This window comes from Heptranchias perlo, chromosome 43 (assembly GCF_035084215.1).
Source record: "Heptranchias perlo isolate sHepPer1 chromosome 43, sHepPer1.hap1, whole genome shotgun sequence".
NCBI classification, from domain to species: Eukaryota; Metazoa; Chordata; class Chondrichthyes; order Hexanchiformes; family Hexanchidae; genus Heptranchias; species Heptranchias perlo.
In genome coordinates this window covers 4,852,528-4,867,343 of record NC_090367.1, presented here as the reverse complement: position 1 = coordinate 4,867,343, position 14,816 = coordinate 4,852,528, and the positions used below count along the sequence as shown (strand labels likewise).

The 14,816-nt window shown below is 45.2% G+C and overlaps 1 protein-coding gene across 1 annotated transcript; it reads left to right on the top strand.

Annotated features, from left to right (window-relative positions):
- Positions 1–2,111: 2,111 nt before the first annotated feature.
- On the top strand, positions 2,112–14,816 carry polr2g (RNA polymerase II subunit G). Its single transcript, XM_067975671.1, has 8 exons — positions 2,112–2,260; positions 3,639–3,748; positions 5,006–5,165; positions 9,889–9,939; positions 11,267–11,332; positions 12,450–12,521; positions 13,267–13,300; positions 13,886–14,816. Exons 1-8 carry the CDS (start codon positions 2,249–2,251, stop codon positions 13,897–13,899), a joined length of 519 nt encoding a protein of 172 aa, XP_067831772.1. The 5' UTR covers positions 2,112–2,248; the 3' UTR covers positions 13,900–14,816.

Sequence of the window (14,816 nt, the reverse complement as noted above, 5' to 3'; positions counted from 1 at the left end):
TAAAAATTCAACACAGAAAATCAGCAAAAAAATTTTACTCCATGCTTGGAAACTATTTGATGATGCCTAAAGCAGCAAAGAAGTTTGCTTTTTCAGCAATGTTTTCTTGAGGTTTAGTGATGTTGGAAATAAAAATTGATATTTATCCATTTTCTCCAAAATGCCCGAGTTTCTTGGGCTCTAATTTTTTACCGCAGAATTTCTCCTGGTTTTTAAAATCAGCAATAAATTGGCTCACATTGTCCGCTCTACCATTAGCGGCCAAACTTTCATTACACCTCTGGAATTATCTCCCATAACCACTTTGCCTTGTTATCTGCTTCCCAGCCTCCAAAAGAATCCTCAAAAACCATTCCCGAACCTCTGCATTTTCTCCTTTCCCTGCTCGTTATGCACAACTATCTCTGTTACCTGCAATTGTCGACAGTTGTCTGCTGACAAATAAATAACTGAAGGCACGGATTGTACTGACGGCACACTTTCCGGATCCACCTTCTCTGGTTTTGGACTCGAGGGTCCAGTTTTTAAGCTGAATGTCTAGATAATGTGTTTCCCTAATTTTGCGTCATCCCCAATAGTTTCACCTATTGTTCCATCAATGTTTGACCCCGGAGCTGGCAAAAGATGGCAACCACGCTGGAGCCCAGCTCACCTACCCAATTTTCTAGGTTGGAGGACAGCATGAGGAGATCTAAAGTAGATGAAATGGAAGAAAATAAAAATGATTTGTAGAATGTGATCTCAAAACATTGATAAAAATCCTGAAACCCAATGTAATAAAGTGGTTCTGAACACAGACCTTTTTTCAGGGCTGCTTTCAGCTGTGTTATTTTTTTTTGGGGGGGGGGGGGGAGTTCTCTCAGCTTATTTGAAACCGTTGGTCAGCTTTTCTGAGTTTTGTAGGTTGGTGTTTATGTGTAAGATCTTTGTTAGGCAGCATTTAGAATACTGCGTCCAGTTTTGGTCTCCTCATATATATATATATAAAGGTTCAGAGAAGAAAGACTTGCATTTATATAGCACCTTTCATGACCTCAGGATGTCCCAAAGCACTTTACAGCCAATGAAGTACCTTCGAAGTATAGTCACTGTTGTATTGTAAGAAACGTGGCAGCCAATTTACGCAGAGGGCCACAAGAATGATTCCCATCTTAAATATCCTTAGAGAGTTTTAAAAAGCTGCGTCCAGTCACTTTAGAGATGTGTAGACTTTGGTGTGATTTGATAGAGGTATATAAAATAGTTAAAGGACTAAAAACAGAAAATGCTGGAGAAACTCAGCAAGTGAGGCAGCATCTGTGGAGAAAGAAACAGAGTTAATGTTTCAGGTCGAAGACCTTTCGTCAGATTTCCAGCACCCGCTGTATTTTGCTTTTGAGTTAAAGGACTAGATTGTCTTCCTACTGATAGATTATTTCAATTTGCTAGATTGGGGAAGACAAGAGGCCATACTTACAAGTTACGTAAGGTTAGAGGATTGTAGACTGTTGGAAAAAGTATCCTGCTCCTGTGACGAGTGCTCTCTGTAAACCTTTAGAAGAGAGCTGGACCAGTTGCTGGCTTGTGCACAGATCACGACTAATAAAAGGTAGGTGAAATACCAGATGATAAATATAAACATGGTCAACGTGGTCTCCTGGACTAGTTTTGATCGCCTAAGAGGGTCGGGATGAAATTTTCCAGATTGTTTTTTTTTAATTTACCTTGTTTTTTTTTTATTCTCCCAGAGATACTACATGGCTGTTGGAGGGTAGGGGGAATCTAATCATGTTCACGACTGCGTGGGGCCAGGCTTGATGGACCAGATAGACTTTTCCTGCCCGTCCTTTTTATATATATATGACCACAAACCTGTGAAAATCCTTGCCTCATTTCAGTCTTCCCATTCCTTTTTGCAATCTAGACTCCTTTGAAGCCTGGTGTCATTGCTTCTGGGTTCACTTTGCCTTGTTCGCCTATTCTTTTGGGTCCTGAGCCCTTCACCGAGGAGAGGCGCAACCAACACGACCGCACGACCTGCTGACGGACAGCTCTTCAAAAAGGGCGGGAACACCAACCGCACGCCTCACGCGGGTGGAGGCGAGGCCGCGTGATTGACGTGCGCGCGCCGGAAGCACGTGATCACCCAAACGGCTGCCTCGCGGCCCGGGCGGTCAGCCGTTGATCGTCTCGTGCGCGGCCTGCTGCCTGACGGAGAAGCCTTTACTGTTTACTGTTCCGAAGGCAGGGTTTTTCGGCAACTGCGGCGATGTTTTATCACGTGAGCAATTTATTTTTCTTTAAAATGGGCCAGGAAAGTAAGACGGTAACAGTTGGTTTGAGTTTTTTTAAAAATGTTTTATTACGCATTGAGGAACGGCTGGCGCGCTGCGTGGTGACGTCTCTTGATTGACAGCTGTAACGGCCTATCCAGTGTGAGCGGTGGGCGGGTTTTTTTTTTTGCATGATTGGCAGCTATTTCCACCAATGGCAAAGAAGGTCCGTGTGGGGGAGGAGGAAGAAGTAAGAGCCTCCGAACATCTTCATTCGTTTGCGACCCCTCGCAGAGTAGGACTCCTCCTTGGTACCACCTACCATGCCAGTAAGGAGAGAATGGGCCTCTTCCCTCCCCATAAAGAGAAGAACTTGAATTTATCATAGACTGGTACTGCGCAGAATTTGACCCATCATTGCCCGTGCCAGCTCTTTGAAAGAGCTATCCAGTTAACCCCACTCCCCTGCCCTTTTCCCCCAAATGGTTTGGTAATAAATTGCATTTCTCCCGGTGTCCTGGCCAATATTTATCCCTCAACCAACACCTAAAACAGATGATCTGGTCATTATCTCGTCGCTGTTTGTGGGGCCAAGCTGCGCGCAAATTGGCTGCCACATTTCCTACCTTGCAACAGTGACTATACTTCAAAAGTACTTCATTGGCTGTAAAGCGCTTTGAGACATCCTGAGGTCATGAAAGGTGCTATATAAATGCAAGTATTTTTCTTTTTATATGACACTTTCTAAGACAACGATGACAACAACAACTTGCATTTATATAGTGCCTTTAACCTAGTAAAATGTCCCAAGGTGTTTTCATGGGAGCGTTATGCAACAAAATGTCCCAAGTCATTGTTACGTAGAAAAACATGGTTGTCAGTTTTTGCACAGATGAGAAAACTGACCAGCTAATCTGTATTCGTCATGTTGGTTGAGGGATAAATATTGGACATGGCACTAGGAGAACGCTCCTGCTCTTCTTTGAATGGTGCCTTGGGATCTTTTACATCCACCCGAGAGGGTTTAGTATCTCATAAAAGAGAAGGCACCTCCGAGCGTGCAGCACTCCCTCAGTACTGCATTGGAGAGTCAGCCTAGATTTTATGCTCATATTTCTGGGGTGGCGCTTGAACCCACAAGCAAGAGTGCTACCACTGAGCCCAGGCAGACAGCACCTCCTTCCCTCCCGAGTAAGAAGGCAGTGGGGGCTAACCCTTCTGTCCCCCTTCTTGAGCACGGTGAGAGTGGCCCACCTCAGACAATCTATCCTGTGTGTTTTCCAAGCTGTATTTTTGGTTAATGTTTAAAGCTTCTGAAATCCCAGTCATTTTAGATGAAAAGCATCAATTTGAAATACCTGTGCTTTTCTCTTTCTTTAAATATAGATTTCTTTGGAACATGAGATCCTGCTGCACCCTCGGTACTTTGGTCCTAACCTCCTCAACACTGTCAAACAAAAGCTCTTCACTGAGGTGGAGGGAACCTGCACTGGAAAGTGAGTGACCAACTAGCCCTACTCAAAATCGATATCCAAAAATATGAAAAAAGTCATCTTTTGTCACACTTTTCCATCAACATTTTCCATTATAAGCCCACTTTTATAATGAAAACTGCCAATGTAAACGTGCCCTGCTATGATTTTTTTTTTCTTTTTATTTATTTATTCTCAGGATGTGGGCATCTCTGGCATTCATTGCCTGTACTGCAGAAAAAAACCCTGTCCTCCAACCAACTCTGTTGCTCAAAATCGCCCTAAGATCAGCAGCACGCCCACCACCTTAAATATCCACTTCCTCCACCACTGGTGCACCGTGGCTGCAGTGTGTATTATCTACAGGATGCACTGCAGCAACTCGCCAAGAATTCTTTGACAGCGCCTCCCAAACCACCTAGAAGGACAAGGGCAGCAGGTGCATGGGAACACCATGGTAGCCTAGTGGTTATGGTGCTGAACTAGCAATGCAAAGGGTGTTAAGTCCCCATTGACCATGGAAGTTGCTAGATTATTGTTAAAAACCCAACTGGTTCATTAATGTCCTACTGGGAAGGGGACCTGTCACCCCTACCTGGTCTGGCCTACTTGTGACTCCAGTCCCACAGTATGTGGCTGACTCTTAATGGTCTCAAGGCAACTAGGGATGGGCAATAAATGCTGCCTTGCCAGTATTGCCTGCATCCCAAGCACAAAAGGCAAATATCTTCACTGGACGTGAGAAATGCTGGCAAAGCTGTATTTGTTGCATGGTGGTGGGCCTTCTCCTTGAACCACTGCAGGCCTTGTGCTGATGGTACTTTCACGACGGTGTTAGGTAGTAGATTCCAGGATTCTGACCCAGCAACGATACATGTCCAGCCTTTTGTGAGGTTATGGCATTTAAATATTCAGGGGAGAAAACCTTTTTAATCAGAAAACCTCTCACGATCCAGTGATGCTGCAGCTTTTCCATCAGTTGGGCTATGGGGAAAGAGTGGGGGGAGCAGGACTAATTGGATAGCTCTTTCAGAGAGCCAGCACAGGCAAGATGGGCCAAATGGCCTCCTTCTGTGGCTGTATGATTCTATGGTTGCAGACCATCAAGGCAAACGTGTAGCAATTGAAGAGTATCGTCGCTGAACTGATGATGGGCTTGACTCAGATCCTGGTGATCACACTGACTGATTCATGAGCTGTGTTCTGGTTTGGCCTTGGTCTGGAATAACATGCACTGTAAGCTGCAACCTTTTTATGCTCTCTTGCTTCTTGACCTTGCAGATACGGTTTTGTGATTGCCGTCACCACCATAGACAACATTGGAGCCGGAGTAATACAGCCAGGACGCGGATTTGTGCTCTACCCTGTTAAGTACAAGGCCATAGTCTTCCGCCCATTTAAAGGGGAGGTGGTTGATGCTGTGGTCACTCAGGTCAACAAGGTAACATCTAGGTATATTTAGTCGCCATAGTTCCTGTATGCAGCTAAATAAAGCCTTTAAATGAAGTGTTTTTTCCTAGGATTTTTTCTCTTTTGCCTCTCCCTAGAGATTACATGGCTGGGAGAGGGTGGGGGGAAGGGAAGAAGTATTTAGTCATGCTGGTCCAGCCATCATGGTGTAGGGCAGGCTCAATGGACCAGCTGGTCTTTTTCTGCCCATCATTTTTGCATGAAACCATTCTTGGTTTTACCTTTAAACAGTAAGCGGGTCAGATTGGCTCAGTTGGCAGCAATCCTGCCCTGAAATCAGAAGGTTATGGGTTCAAGCCCCATACTGAGGTTTGAGCTCAATATCCAGCAACTGACGGTCCGATACAGTACTGAGGGACTGCTGCATTGTCAGAGGCGCCATCCTTCAGATGAGGCCAGCTCCTGTTTACCTGCTTCAGACGCTATAAGCATCCCAGGGTAGTATTTGAAGAGCAGGGAGTTCTCCTGGTGCCTGGCCAACATTCCTCCCTTAACAACAGGCGCCATTTTAAAAAAATATATATCATTAGGTCTGAAGCACTTTGGGACATCCTGAGGATGTGATCAGGTGCTGTATAAATGCAGCTTCATTCATCGTTCATCTAGAACAATCTTGTTCATTCTAATTACCTCGCCAGTCCTAATAGAATCTTTCATACCTCAGTGATACATGTCTATATAATCGTAGAAAGGTTATAGCACGGAAGGAGGCCATTCGGCCCATCGAGTCCATGCCAGCTGTATGCAAGAGCAATCCAGCTAGTTCCATTCTCCTGCCCTATCCGTAGCCCTACAAATTTTTTAATTTCATATATTTATCCAGTTCCCTGAAGGCCATGATTGAATCTGCCTCCACCACACCTTCGGGCAGTGCATTCCAGATCCTAACCACTCACTGCATAAAAAAGTTTTTCCTCATATTACCTTTGGTTCTTTTGCCAATCACCTTAAATCTATGTTCACTGGTTCTTGACCCTTCTGCCAATGGGAACAGTTTCTCTCTATCTACTCTATCTAGACCCTCATGATTTTGAATACCTCTATCAAATCTCCTCCCAACCTCCTTTGTTCCAAGGAGAACAACTCCAGCTTCTCCAGACTATTCATGTAACTAAAGTCCCTCATCCCTAGAACCATTCTAGTAAATCTTTTCTGCACCCTTTCTAAGGCCTTCACATCCTTCCTAAAGTGCGGTGCCCAGAACTGGACGAAACAGTGTTTTATAAAGGATAATCATGACTTCTTTGCTTTTGTACTCTGTGCCTCTATTTATAAAGCCCAGGATCCCGTATGCTTTTTTTAACCACTTTCTCAACCTGCCCTGCCACCTTCAATGATTTGTGTACGTATACCCCCAGGTCTCTCTGTTCCTGTACCCCTTTCAGAATTGTGCCCTTTAGTTTATATTGCCACTCCTCATTCTTCCTACCGAAATGTATCACCTTGCATTTTTCTGTGTTAAATTTCATCTGCCACGTGCGCGCCCATTTCACCAGCCTGTCTATATCCTCTTGAAGGCTATCACTATCCTCCTCAGTTTTGTGTCATCTGCAGATTTGGAAATTGTGCTCTGTACACCCAAGTCCAAGTCATTAATATATATCAAGAAAAGCAGTGGTCCTTGTACTGACCCCTGGGGAACACCACTGTACACCTCCCTCCAGTCTGAAAAACAACAGTTCACCACTACTTTCTGTTTCCTGTTAGTTAGCCAATTCTGTATCCATGCTGCTACTGCCCCTTTTATTCCATAGGCTTCAATCTTGATGACAAGCCTATTATGTGACACTTTATCAAACGTTTTTGCAAGCCCATATACACAATATCAACTGCATTGCACTCATCTACCCTCTCTGTTACTTGATCAAAAAACTCTTATCAAGTTGGTTAAACATGGTTTGCCTTTAACAAATCCATGCTGGCTTGCCCTAATCAATCCACACTTGTCCAAGTGACTGCTAATTCTGTTCCGGATTATCGTTTCTAAAAGTTTCCACACCACCGAGGTTAAACTGACTGGCCTATAGTTGCTGGGTTTATCCTTGCACCCTTTTTTGAGCAAGGGTTTAACATTTGCAATTCTCCAGTCCTCTGGCACCACCCCCATATCTAAGGATGTTTGGAAGATTATGGCCAGTACCTCTGCAATTTCTATCCTTACTTCCCTCTGCAACCTAGGATGCATCCCATCTGGACCGGGTGACTTATCTACTTTAAGTACATCTAGCCTTTCTGGTACCTCCTTTATCAATTGTTAGCCCATCCAGTATCTTACTTACATCTTCCCTTACTGATACTCTGGCAGCATCTTCTTCCTTGATAAAGACAGATGCAAAGTACTCATTTAATACCTCGGCCATGCCCTCTGCCTCCATGAGTAGACCTCCTTTTTGGTCCCTAATCGGCCCCACCCCTTCTCTTACTACCCGTTTAGTGTTCACATGCCTAAAGAAGTCTTTTGGATTGTCTTTTATGTTGGCTGCCAGTCTCTTCTCATACTCTCTCTTTGCCCCTCTTATTTCCTTTTTCACTTCCCCTCCGAACTTTCTAATTTCAGCCTGGTTCTCACTTATGTTATCAACCTGATATCGGTCATACGCCCCTTTTTTCTTCTTCATCTTACTCTATCTCTTTTGTCATCCAGGAAGCTCTGGCTTTAGTTGCCCTACCTTTCTCCCTCGTGGGAATGTACCTAGACTACCCAAACTATCTCTTTAAAGACTGCCCGTTGTTCTATTACAGTTTTGCCTGCCAATCTTTGATTCCAATTTACCCGGGCCAGATCTGTTCTCACCCCACTGAAATTGGCCCTCCATTTGAGTATTTTTACTTTAGAATGGTCCATGTCCTTTTCCATAGCTATTCTAAACCTTATGATACTGTGATTGCTGTTCCTTAAATGTTCCCACACTGACATTTGCTCCACTTGGCCCGCCTCATTCCCCAGAACCAAATCCAACATTGCCTCCTTCCTCGTTGGGCTGGAAACGTACTGGTCAAGAAAGTTCTCTTCAAAAATTCCTTCCCCTCTTTGCCCCTTATATTATTCCTATCCCAGTCTATATTAGGATAGTTGAAGTCCCCTGTTATCACTACTCTATGGCTTTTGTACCTTTCTGTAATTTCCCAGCAAATTTGTTCCTCTATATTCATCCCACTAGTTGGTGGCCTATAGAGTACACCCAGGAGTGTAATGGCACCTCTATTGTTTCTTAACTCTAACCAAATAGATCCTGTCCTTAATCCCTCCAGGACATCCTTTCTCTCCAGCACTGCAATATTCTCCTTAATCAATACTGCCACCACCCCTCCTTTTTTTTCCTTCCCTATCTTTTCTGAACACCTTGTATCCAGGGATATTTAGTACCCAATACTGCCCTTTTTTGAGCCAGGTCTCCGTTATCGCCACAACATCATATTCCCATGTGGCTATTTGAGCCTGCAGCTCACCAACCTTGTTTACCACGCTTCATGCATTTACACACATGCACTGCAAACCAGTCTTAGACTTTCTTGTACTCTCTCTTAGTCTGATCCCACCTAATACCGTACTATTTCTTATTCTGTATCTGTGGAGTGTCTGGATATTGAGCAGGGTAAGGGTCACTAACTTACTGTAACTGCAGAGCGTGTCCAGTAATTCAGCAGGGTAAGGATCTTGCATTGTGCAACTGTATAAGAGTGTCCGGTTATTGAGCAGGGTAAAGATCAGTCATAGTGTAAGAACATAAGAATTAGGAGCAGGAGTAGGCCATATGGCCCCTCGAGCCTGCTCCGCCATTCAGTAAGACCATGGCTGATCTTCAACCGTAACTCCACTTTCCCGTCCGATCCCCATATCGCTTGATTCCCTTAAAATCTAACGGTCTCAGCCTTGAATATACACATAACTGAGCATCCACAGCCCTCAACGGCAATTGATACTAGCTCAATGGCTAAATTTAAATCTGAGATAGATAGCTTTTTGGCAACCAACGGTATTAAGGGATATGGGCTAAAGGCAGGTATATGGAGTTAGATCACAGATCAGCCATGATCTTATCAAATGGTGGAGCAGGCACGAGGGGCTAAATGGCCTACTCCAGTTCCTATGTTCCTCTGGGGTAGAGAATTCCAAAGATTCATAACCCTCTGTGTGAAGAAATTTCTCCTCATCTCAGTCTTGAATGGCTGCTCCCTTATCCTGACACAAAGCCCCTTAGTTCTAGACTTTCCAGCCATGGGAAACAGCTTCTCAGCCTCTACCCTGTTAAGCCCTCTCACAATCTTGTACGTTTCAATGAGATCACCTCTCATTCTTCTAAACTCCAGAGAGTATAGGCCCATTCTATTCAGTCTCTCCTCATAGGACAACCCTCCCATCCCAGGAATCAATTGAGTGAACCTTTGTTGCACCGCCTTTAAGGCAAATATATCCTTCCTTAGGTAAGGAGACCAAAACTGTGCACAGTACTCCAGGTGTGGTCTCACGAAAGCCCTGTACAATTGTAGTAAGACTTTCTTACTCTTGTACTCCCAACCCCCTAGCAATAAAGGCCATTTGCCTTCCTAATTTCTTGCTGTACCTGCATGTTAACGTTCTGTGTTTCATAACTGTGTAGAGGGTCCAGTTATTTCGTAGGGTAAGGTCAGACACTGTGTAAAGGTACAGAGTTTCTGTTTGTTTATTAATAGCTGTTTCTTTTAAACCACAGGTTGGACTCTTCACTGAAATCGGGCCCATGTCCTGCTTCATCTCCAGACATGTAAGTTGCAACTTCCTGACATTTAAAACTGTACTCCTCTTAGCTATTAAAGGTACTGTAGTGGTTATGTTACTGGACCAGTAATCCAGAGGGCTGGACCAATAATCCAGAGAACTTGAGTTCAAATCCCATTGTGGCAATTTGAGAATTTGAATTCAGTTTTTAAAGAAAACTGGAAATAAAAATCTGGTACGGTAACAGTGAGCACGAAGCTGTCGGATTGTCATTAGAAACCCAATTGGTTCACTAATGTCCCTTTAGGGAAGGAAACCTGCCATCCTTACTCAGTTTGGGCCTATATATGACTCCAGTCCCACACCAACACGGTCGACCCTTAACTACCCTCTGAAGTGGCCTAGCAAGTCACTCAATTGTATCAAAACCGCTTGCAGCAGTTCAAGAAGGAGGCCCATCACCAGCTTCTCAGGGCAATTAGGGATGGGCAATAAATGCCGGCCTTGCCAGCAACGCCCACATCCTGAGAATCAATTCTTTAAAAAGCAGGCAAGCCTGTGGCTCGGGGTGAGGTGCTATCATGACTGAGAGGTGTCTTGCTGCAGACTAGTGACCTGTGGGGGAAAAACCCAGAGGAAATATTTTTTGCATTGCCTCCTGTGGGGTGTTTGGTCACTTCAAACTGTTACATTTCACCCGGCCACTTTCACCTTTTTCCAGCTTTGCTAAGAGCCCTATTAGCTGGCTGTGTAACCATTAACTCCTCACTGACAGGAGCCCTAGTGATCGGGATAGGTGGTCTTATATGTTCTCTCCTCCGTTTTTTTTTATTTAGCTCGACTAAAGGCCTCTCTTATCTTCCAGTTTCTAGTTCTTGATTGAGGGTCCATACTTAATCATTAACCCGCCTTTGGTCTTTACAGACCTCCATTTTCTGTCTTTTTCCTTCTTTCTCTCCATCACCAGCAATTACACTTCCAAGCACATGTCTGTCCAACTCCTTTTTGAAGGGGTTAATCCTCTCAGCTTCAACTTTTTCTGGGATCCTGGTTCACATATCCACTGCTATAAAAATGGCAGGTGGTTGCTGGGTGGACAAGAGATACTGTATGTGTGTATCCCTCTCTGGCAGGGAAAGCAGCCAGGTGTTCTGATGGCCATTCAGTTAGAAAATCCATGTGTTCCTGTGTCAGATGAATTCTGACGCTGTCCACAGTCAAATAGCCTGCTGGCATCTTCGGTCTGAAGCATGAAGAATTAGCTGCTCGTATAGAAATTTCAAGGCCGCGTGAGTCAGCACCTTTGGGAGGGGAGAAAATTAATGAGCCTGTTTTGAGTCATTAATCCTTCACTCTGTTCTCTTTCTTCCCAGTCCATTCCGTCAGAAATGGAGTTTGATCCCAATTCCAATCCTCCCTGTTACAAGACCAGTGACGAGGTATGTTGATGGCAGACGAGTGATGAATCCTACACTGAAAGCTTCGCCCACGGGCTCGGTTGCTTAGTACTGCAAATGGAAAAGGTCCCAAGTTTATTCCCCAGTCTGTGCACAAGTTAGCTGAGCTCTGGTGAAAGAGGCATTAGGGATGCTACAATGGGCCTTGGGCAATGAAGGGAGGGAAATTGGGTTCCCACTCCGATCACTAACCAGTAAACCCTATTGCTGGAAAGTGAGTGTGTGGATGTTAGGTGAGAAAGGATTGAGCTCAGTTTTGATGTCCCCCATGTTTGAAAAGTCTTCCGACACGCTGCTCAGAATCACCTTTTGAAGAATGGGCATGTGGGTGAGGTAGCAGAAGATGACTGCATCCCAACAAGAGTCAGCCCCTATGAGAAGAGGATTGAAAACATTGCCCCCCCCCCCACCCCCCGCCAAAAAAAAACTTGAAAGAAAATAATGTGTATTGAAGGGTGTTTTGGGGGAGTTGCAATCGGTTAGCAGAGTTGTGACTGAATCTTACCAGAAGCACGGCACCCCGATGCCCGTAAAGTTGAAACTTCTACTCAATCGACCTCTCTACCACTAAACTTACATGGGATGGGGATTATCACTCGTGCCTGGACGCGGGAGCTCCAACAGTGTAGCGAGCCTCTGGAATGTGTTGCCGGCTGGTGTGAAGGGTGCTGACTCTCTGCCTTCAAGAAGGAGCTGGACCGGTTCCTGACCGGGGCAGAAATTGTATCATATAGAAGGTAAATGTCTTTATAGATAACACTTGGTCCACGTGATCTCCTGGACTGGTTTTGATATCCTGAAGGGGTCGGAGAAGAATTTATCATAGTATTTTATCCCTTATTGGCCCAGGATTTTTCTCTGGTTTCTTGCCGCTCCCAAGCGATTACATGGCTGGGGGGTGTGGGGGGCGAAGAGAGAGAGAGAGAGATTAGGAAGTGTTTGGTCAGGATGCTGCAGAATCATGAGTGTGAAACAGACACGATGGACCAGCTGATGTTTTCCTGCCCGTCATTTTCGTATGTTCGTAACGGCTGCAGGGCACCTAATGTAACCAAGGTTTGCCAGTCAGGGCCTCCTAACTCTCTGGGTCTGTTTCCAGGACATAGTCATCCAGCAAGATGATGAAATTCGGCTGAAGATCGTGGGAACCAGAGTAGATAAAAACGACATAGTAAGTACACAGCCGAGTGTTTAGCGAATGATTTTATAATGGTTGTCCACATATTGGGTATTACGAGTGATATTTTTGTTTGCTCCACCAATAACTGTTGCAAAATGTACTGGGATATACACACAAAGAACGGCCAGGGTTTGATTCCTGTTATCCATGAATTAGCTGAAAGGGGGACGACAATTAGCCTCCATGCTCCTGGTCTAGGAAGGGGAAACCAGGGCCCGAGTGCCCTGTTCCCGATCACTATCCGGTGAATTGTGCTGGAAAATTGCACGTGCTGGGGGACATCTGGAAAGTAAGGGGGGAGTTGAGATTTTTTTACGCAGTGAGTTGTGATGATCTGGAATGCACTGTCTGAAAGGGTGGTGGAAACAGATTCAAGAGTAACTTTCAAAAGGGAATTAGATGTATACTTGAAAAGGAGACATTTGCAGGGCGATGGGGAAAGAGCGGGGGGAATGGGACTAATTGCATAGCTCGTTCAAACAGGCACGATGGTCCGAATGGCCGTCATCTGTGCTGCAAAGCCCAGCTGTGCCTCCCCTCACATGAATGAAGAGCCCGCCAATACTGTCTGACTGAAGAATGGCGAGGCACTTGAGGGGCCATGGGGCCCAGGTGCCTGTGGCATGTGTCCGGGTCATTGTTGGGGGGGGTGGCTTTTATACACCCATTCTTGCTTTTGGGGGAGGGAGTTTGGGGGTCTGTTGACTCTGATAACCCGTACTCATTTCTCTTCCAGTTCGCCATTGGCTCTTTGATGGATGACTACCTGGGTAAGTGCGGCTGCTCCCTGTCCAGTAGTGTACACCTGATTTATTCAAGGGGTGTCTCCGCTAGATTTGGCTGCACAGTAAGGAGTAATAGCACCACAGTGGGTGTGAGGGGGGCAGGCATGTACTGGTTTCGCTGGGAACTAGTGTGAACAAACGTTCCCATTGTACCGTTTCTATGAAAGGGTTAGCTCGGAAGTAAGTTTGAGGATTGCGTGGGATGATGTGCGTAGATGGGTGATCCCTAAAGATGAGGGAATGGTGCATTGTTTCAACACTGCAGCAAATTTTCTAAAGTTCCTGCAAGTTTCAAAAGTCAGCATGTTTGGGAGAAGAGTTGACTGTCCAGTCGACTCAATAATCTCTCAATGTTTAACCAGCTGGCGGGTGAAGATTGGTGTGTGTGTGTGAGCACAGGCATTGAAGTCAGCTTTATCTAACCACAGACGGCAGCAAACTTGGTGCTGTCAGCCGGTACCCGCAGTATAAACACTGCTGTAAGCCTTGGAGGGAGGGGATTATATCTGTTATTTTGCACAAGTCTTGACCTCTAATGGTTAAACGTTCAATATTTTGTTCTCTTTATAGGACTTGTCAGCTAAAGCTACAGCTGGCCGTCCACAGCCGCAGTGGGGAGCAGAGAAGAGTTCTCCTGAAGATAATCTCTTTCTTCCCTGATACACGGTCCTGCCTCTCGAAACCTGATCAACACCAACAAATCTGCTCACTGAGCCTGCAGATGCAGTTGTGCTACGAGGACTGAGCCGAGGGCAGGAAGCTCCTGTTTTAAGCAGATCTGTGAAATGACAGTTTTGTTTGGGTACACTTCCAACAGGAACTTCCTGCCCCTCTGAATGAATCAGCTCCTCCTCGGATTAGCCACAGCGATCTTGCTCTCATTCTTCCCCCCCCCCCTCCCTTTCACAGACAGTGAGTCAGGCTCCAACAGAACACGAGACCAGCCTGATTTGTAAGTGTTTGTTTCCGTTTCTATAGTTTTACGCCAGTGTTACAGTGTAAAGGACACACATTCCGCCCTAGAACCAAAATTGCAAGAGCTACGCTGGTGCAAAATCTGGCCTGCTTAAGACCCACAAGCACCCTGCAAGGAAGAATATGGAGCAGCACTGGTTGCTGCTAACCAGCCCCTCTCCCAGTACCCTAATGGCAGCATAAAACCATCGCCATTTGTACCCGAGATGTGTAGAAGGTGGGCTGCTTTTTCTACCATCTGCCTCAGTTACACCTCTCAGTTTCATCAAGCATTTTGGATCCGTCTGTTGATTGGTATATTTGGGGCTACCTTAGGTGTAGGGTGATTGTTATGAGTTTTGAATGAAAGGACAGGATAATGAGTACAGATGGTAATTTGTGATTCCCGTCTTTTAAAGCGTCAATTTGGCAGTCTTGTAATGGCATGTTTTGGTTTCTTTGTATATAATTATAACCAACCTGTAAAGTCCCATGTGACAAGATGAGCATTTGTTACTCAATAAAGAAATCCTGGATGAACCAGAAA